Raw genomic sequence first — 7,064 nt, 5'->3', positions numbered from 1 at the left:
CCCTGTTAAGTTAAGATGGTGGGTGTCATCACCTAAGAGCACATTCAGGAGAAACATTAATCGAGTGTCGGGCAGATGTGGGTAGGGGAGGGGATGGGTGTATACATACACAATGAGTGCGATGTGCACTGTCTAGGGGATGGATACATTCGAAGCTCTGACTGGGGGAGGGGGGGCAAGGGCAACATACATAACCTAAACTTTTATACCCCCACAATATGCTGAAATAAAAAAATTTAAAAAAAGAGATGGTGGGTGGCTGAAAAATAGGGAATGAAGCCATGGACTGAGGCTGGAGTGAGGAAAACAGGAAAGGATACAGCTTTTGTTCATGGCAACATGTATAAAACTGAGCCTGGGTGGTGAAGTAGGAGGGTGGAGCAGGTAGTATATGAAAAATCAAGAATAAGAGATCTAAATAACTGATTAAAGTTTAATACATTAAAACCAGATATTTATCACTTATACTGCATTCGCCATTTCTGAACAATACAAAGTAGAGGCAAATAGTGACACCTCATAAAAATGCTGATTCCCCATTCCTTTCCCTAAGACCCAGCCCTCCCTCAAATATTCCCTCCCACCCCTTACAGAACTCTGTCCTGAATAAAACACTTAAATACATCATAAATAGTAAATTACAAAAAAAAAAAAAAAATAGCAAGAATTCTTTCTTTCTTGTAAAAAAGAACATGGCAGCAAAGACAGGCAGCCAGAAACTGGCTGAGGGTGTCTAATATAGACAGTTATTTGGAGTATGGGCTGACCTACTATCAAGGTAGGGTGGGATGGGGAAGGGATAGTATGGGAATTCAACAATCTGCCTGAGACACCAGGCCCCCTTCTTCCCCTGACAAGAGTGGAAGGATCAGATGGAGGACCATAACTCTTGGAGATGGGGAGGAGAAAGCTTATGTAGCCCCCATTTCCAACTTCCCTGCTTGAAGACAAGGGGCAGGACATGTGGCACAGCAATGACCTCACCAAGGCAAAAATCTGCTGGCTCTCCATGAATTTAAGAAAATATTCTCTAGTCTCATAGATATGGACTGCCTGTTAAACAGACACAGGTGTCCCCCTCTCCGCCTCAGCTCCAGGAACAGCAGAACACTGCTGGAAAAGATGGGAAGAGCAAAAAAATCTCCTTTGGAGAATGATCTAAAATTCATTTGATTAAGTCTTCATATTTAGAAAAACAACCAGCATATATTTCAAATTGCAAAATATTAATAATCATTATGGCCTGGCAATGAGTAGGCTCCTGCCTAGGAAGGGCTCTGATATCTCAGCCCAATGACTGCTCTACCATTTTAACAAAAGGGATAAAGATTACCCCATGTCTCCTCTCTGCATTCCTTCAGCCTGCAAGAAATTCATCAAGAGAGGATTTGTTAAAGAGGAGCTGCTCCTGGCAACCACCACACTTCTGCTTCATAAACACCAGGTCCCTTCTGAGAGAACCCTATGAATAGGTCATAGGCATCTCTTCAACACTTCTAAAGTTTTGATCTGAAACTAGCTTGAAATTGTGTAATGTTTGTTCTTTTCCTTTTTTAAGGGGGAAAAAAAAAAGAAGAAGGTTAGGAGGTGGTTAAACACCCATACTCCCCCACAAAAAAACCTTTACAAAGTTTAAAGGGGTCTTCTTTCAGGTACCAGAGAGAAAGACTGAAGTGGGGATAATGTGCCAGCTAGTCTATCCTGAGGAAACTAAGAGTCCAGCTCCTGGTGAAAGGTAGATGAGGAGGAAGAAAACCGTCAAGTCTTGCAACTCTACTTCCAGCATAAAGAACGGGGGTTTGAAAAAAATATTCAGTTGCAGAAGCCAAGGTTAGCCAGTTGAAAATTCGTGCCACCCAACTCTAGAGTGGAAGGGATGCTGCTGTCTTCAACTGTCCAAGGCACTGATGCCCATTCATGAGGAAGGGGAAGGAGAAGAGGTTCTTCTTCAGAAAAGTGATGGAGAGCTCCACGCACTTCCATTATCTCCTTTTTTGATGACCAAGAAGAAAATTCAGCATTGCTGAAGCAAGGACTGACATCTTGGATCACAGAGACGGTAGAATCTTATTCCAGGTCTTCTGAGGTTTTCCACTCACTGAAAAAGGAAAAGGGTGTAAAGTTAAGGATGTGGAGTATGAGATAAGGTAGGAATGAAATTCAGGTTAATTTCAACCTGGCTGGCAAAGTTAAGTTTTCTTCTATTTCAGCCTTAGCTTCCAACTGTAAGGTACCAAAAGCACAAAATGTTCAAAAAAGCAAGATTTAACTTCTTGCTCCATTTCATCAGTGATTCTCTTTATTCCCTTCAAAGCATTTACCTCCCCCACATCCCAGACACTCACATGGGTGAACTCTGATTCTGCAACTTCAAGTTTTTCCAAGGTTGTACTAACAGGAGAAGAAAAAAAAAAAGGAGGCAGAGAGGAAAAGAATTAGAAGATAAAAAAGAATTCTCCTCTCAAGCCAAATCTTACCTTTTGCTTCTCTGTATTTCACTTCAGAATCAATTTAGGATTCAGAAAAAAGAGACTAAGCAGCTACTAGATTTAGAAGCACATTGTTTTAATTAACTATTTAGTTTCTTGAAAACCATAAAATATTTTCCCTTTTCTTTTCTGAGACAGAGTCTTGCTCTGTCACCCAGGCTGGAGTGCAGTGGCCCGACCATAGCTCACTGCAGCCATTAAGTCAGGTGATAGCCCCACCTCAGCCTCCTGAGTAGCTAGGACTAGAGGTATACTGGCTAATTCTTTTTTTTTTTTAATATTTTGTAGAGACGAGGTCTTGCTATATTACCCAGGATGGTCTCGAACTCCTGGCCTCAAGTGATCCTCCTACCTGGCCTCCCAAAGTGCGTGAGCCACTGAGCCGGCCCCTAGTACCCTTTTTGTCAATCTTCAGGGGTGATAGGCAGCCTCTAAGATTACCCACAATAATCCCTGCCTCCTGATATTTGTGCCATCATCTAATTCTCTCCTCTTGAGTATGGACTGCACTTAGTGATTCTCTTCTAGTGAAGAGAATGCAGCATAAGGAATGGAACGTCAATTCTGAGATTACGTTACAAAAAGCTTCCTGGACACATGTTCCCTCATTTGCTTGCTCTGAGGGAAGGAAACGGGGGGAAGACTCTGAGGGAAGTCAGTTGCCCTATGGATGGGGCAATGTGACAAGAAACTGAAGGAGTACCACTGGCCAACAGCCCTGAGTCCAACAGCCTTCAAGGCACAGAATCCTGCCAACAATCATATAAGTGAACTTAGAAGTTGATCCTCTGCCAGGTGAGCTTTCAGTCTGACAGCCTGACTAGAACCTCCTGAGAGACCCTGAGCCAAAGGTATTCATTCACCCAAGCCACAGAAACTGAGCTAATAAATGTTTATTGTTTTCAGTTACTAAGTTCTGGGGTAATTTGTTATACAATAGATAATATGGATTTTTATACCTGGAAGTAAGGTGCTACTGTAACAAAAATCTAAAACGTGGGAATGGCTTTAGGGAGTTTTAGTGAAAACTTAGTGTCCTGAATATGCCCAATATGTAGAATTTTGGACTTAAAGAGGGTTGCCTGTGAGGGTTTAAAGGAAAGTGAGAAAAACTTCACTGGAAATTGAAGAAAAGGAAATCCTTGCAATACAGGAGAACAAAGTTTAGCAACAATTTCATCTGTAAGGCCAGGCCCAGTGGCTCATGCCTGTAATCCTAACACTTTTGGAGGCCAAGGCAGGAGGATTACTTGAGGTCAGGAGTTAGAGACCAGCCTGATCAAGAGCAAGACCCCATCTCTACAAAAAATACAAAAATTAGCCAGGCATGGTGGTGCACAGCTATAGTCCCAGCTACTCGAGGTTGAGACAGGAGGATTGTTTAAGCCCAGGAGTCTGAGGTTGCAGTGAGCTATGATCACGTCACTGCACTCTAGCCTGGGTGACAGAGTGAGACCCTGTCTCAAAAAAAAAAAAAAAAAAAAAGACATAGGTAGTTACGTGAAAATTAGAGTATGTGCCTACTAATGTATCGTGTGATCTAACTAATGAGATTTCCAAGCAAAGTCCTAATGATGCCTCCTGGTTTCTTCTCGACACTCACAATAAAATATAAGAGAAGAGAAACAAATTAAGGAATTAAGGGAAGGACTTAATAGTTAGGTGGCCAGGCATAGTAGCTCACACCTGTAATTCTAGTGCTTTGAGAGGCCAAGGCAGGAGATCATCGCTTGAGCCCATGAGTTTGAGGTTGCTGTGAGCTAGGGTGCTGCCACGGCACTCTAGCCCAGGCAACAGAGAGAGACTCCGTCTTAGGAAAAAAAAAAAAAAAAAGACAGACAAAAAGATTAAGGGTATGGGCCGGACGCGGTGGCTCACACCTGTATTCCTAGCACTCTGGGAGGCCGAGCTCAGGAGTTTGAGACCAGCCTGAGCAAGAGTGAGAGAGAACCTGTCTCTACTAAAAATAGAAAGAAATTATCTGGCCACTAAAAATATATACGGGAAAAAATTAGCCGGGCATGGTGGTGCATGCCTGTAGTCCCAGTTACTCAGGAGGCTGAGGCAGTAGGATCACTTAAGCTGAGGAGTTTGAGGTTGCTGTGAGCTAGGCTGATGCCACGGCACTCACTCTAGCCCGGGCAACAAAGCAAGACTCTGTCAAAAAAAAAAAAAAAAAAGATTAAGGGTATGTTTCACAGATCCTCTCAACTGAAAAATAGGGTCTCTAAGCAGCTTAAGGCTCATTAAGAAGATACTCGTGAGTGTGGCTTTTTTCTAATGGTATGAATCCCAAGGAAATTCACAGGAGGCCCACAGAATCTTTTCAGCATAGCTCATTACAACCTGGAAATCCCAGGCTCAAGTGATCCTCCTGTCTCAGCCTTCTGAGCAGCTGGGACTACAGATGTCCGCCACCATGCCCAGCTAATTTTTCTATTTTTTTTTTGTAAAGACAGGTCTCACTATGTTGCTCAGGCTAGTTGTGAACTCCTGGCCTCAAGCAATCCTTCTGCCTCAGCTTTCTAAAATGTTAGATTATAGGTGTGAGCCATCACGCCCAGCCTCTACAAAATCTAAATCAGCAGAAACAAACCAGCTTGGACCAAGTGGGACAGAAACAGTGTGAAGTGAAAAGAAAACAGTGGATCCAAAATTCTACTGGAAAGAAGCAGGCTAAGAAAACTACTCAGTTGCAAACACATTCTAGCTTTCATAAAAAAGGAAGACTCAGAAGACAAAACCAAGAGTCCAGAGAGTACAGGCAAGAGCTATAGAGAATTATTCTTTTGCTTTGGGGCCTGATCAAAGAAACTCCAACAATTTCTGGATTTTGGAATAGCTAATGAAATCAGTGACTTCTTTGTGCCTCCTATTTTCCCCTTTTTGTATAAGAATGTGTACAGTGGTTATCTAATACCCATTACCACTGTATATTGGGCATGTGGGGAGCAGATAGCTTGTCTCTTTAGTTTCACAAATTGAGAGGAACTGTACACGAGGAGCTGTGCTTAAGGAATTACACCTAGGGAGCTCATCCAAACCTGGACCTAATTTAGGTAATAGAATTCTGGACTCTGAGCCAATGCTATAATGGGATGAGACTTTTGGAGACCTTGGATATTTTGCACAGTGATGTGAATCACTGGGGGCCAGAAGGCAGACTATGGCAGGCAGTTTCTAAGATGTCCCCCTGCCACCTTTTTTTTAGACAGAGTCTTCTCTGTTGCCCCGGGTAGAGTGCAGTAACATCATCATAACTCACTGTAACCCCAAACTCCTGGGCTCGAGCAATCCCCCTGACTCAGCCTCCTGAGTAGCTGGGACTATAGGTGTGTGCCAAAACGCTTGGCTAATTTTTCTATTTTTAGTGGAGACAGGTCTTACTCTTGCTCTTGCTCAGGCTGGTCTCAAACTCCTGACCTCAAGCAATCCTCCCACTTCAGCCTCCCAGAATGCTAGGATTACAGGTGTGAGCTACCACACCTAGCCTGATGGCCCTCATTGATCCCTGCCCTTGCATAATTCCTCCCTCTTGAGTATGGGCTACATTTAGTGAATAGAATGCAGCACAGGTTAACAGAATGTCAATTCTAAGATTAGGTTTCAAAAAGACTATGGCTTCTGCTTAGGCACATGATCTCTTGCTCACTATGAGGAAAACTAGCTGCCATATTCTGAACTGTCCTATGGAGAGGCCCATGTAGCAAAGAACTGAGAGAAGCACCCAACCAACAGCCAGCAAGGAACTAAGGCCCTCACAGTTTGGCAACCCATAAGGAACTGAATCATGCTGGTAACCACATAAGTGAGCTTAGAAATGAACATTCCCATTTGAGCCTTCCGACAAGAACCTAGCCCTGGCCAACAGCATGACTGCTACCTCGTGGTAAACCTTGAGCCAGAGGACCCAGCTAAGCTGTGCCTGGATTCCTGACCCACAGAAACTATGATATAAACAAACAATGGAGGCAGTTTGTTATTTTAAGCCACTAAGTTTTGGGGTAATTTATTATGATGCAATAGATAATATACTAGGTAACAAAATTACATCATGATCTTCCTACACTCAGACTCTTGAAAGATTGATGTTCATTGTTTTTACCACCCAGGAATCTTTCCAGCCTTAAATCCTAAACTGAAAATTCTCACTTAACTCATCAAAAGATGATGGGTTAGTCTGGATATTTGCTTGAATACCAGAAAAGTCTGCACACAGAGGCTTACCCCCACCCTCTAAAGATGCAAAGATGTTGACACACTTTTCCATATAGCTAAAGATGAGCTCTTAGGAAGTGAATCTGTACAATGTTAGTGAAGAGCAAAAGACAATGATCCCTTGAAAAAGAGAATTATGGAGCTCTCCAAGGACCTGAAGAGAGAGATAAGATTACATGAAGAAAGGGGCCAAGAAACCAACCTTGTAGTTAGCATTTGCAATGTTTCTCCAACTACAGGTGAGAAACTGGGGTCAGGAAGAGGCGAGCCCTCACTTATTTCCTCCAAAGGTGGAGTCTGAGGTAAAACATCAGGACGACCAATGTGAACGCCTAGAAAAAAGAGAGGAAAAGATGG

At 42.9% G+C, this 7,064-nt stretch overlaps 1 protein-coding gene across 9 annotated transcripts in view; it reads right to left on the bottom strand.

Annotated features, from left to right (window-relative positions):
- Nucleotides 1–413: 413 nt before the first annotated feature.
- Nucleotides 414–7,064, bottom strand: part of PIP5K1A (phosphatidylinositol-4-phosphate 5-kinase type 1 alpha) — a 37,847-nt gene continuing 31,196 nt past the window's right edge. For 5 of the 9 annotated variants that reach the window (XM_045545045.1, XM_045545047.1, XM_045545046.1 and 2 more), the window contains 2 exons: nucleotides 6,910–7,039; nucleotides 414–2,391 (listed from right to left, as the gene is read on the bottom strand). In XM_045545045.1, coding sequence (XP_045401001.1) covers nucleotides 2,202–2,391; nucleotides 6,910–7,039 — 320 coding nt within the window. In that variant the 3' untranslated portion in view covers nucleotides 414–2,201. The remainder of the gene's footprint in view (nucleotides 2,392–6,909; nucleotides 7,040–7,064) is intronic. The other 4 variants (XM_045545052.1, XM_045545053.1, XM_045545049.1 and 1 more) reach the window with 2 other exon arrangements.

Source organism: Lemur catta, chromosome 3 (genome assembly GCF_020740605.2).
Source record: "Lemur catta isolate mLemCat1 chromosome 3, mLemCat1.pri, whole genome shotgun sequence".
Lineage (NCBI taxonomy): Eukaryota > Metazoa > Chordata > Mammalia > Primates > Lemuridae > Lemur > Lemur catta.
The sequence above is the reverse complement of the archived record's forward strand: the minus strand, read 5'-3'. Positions and strand labels throughout refer to the sequence as shown.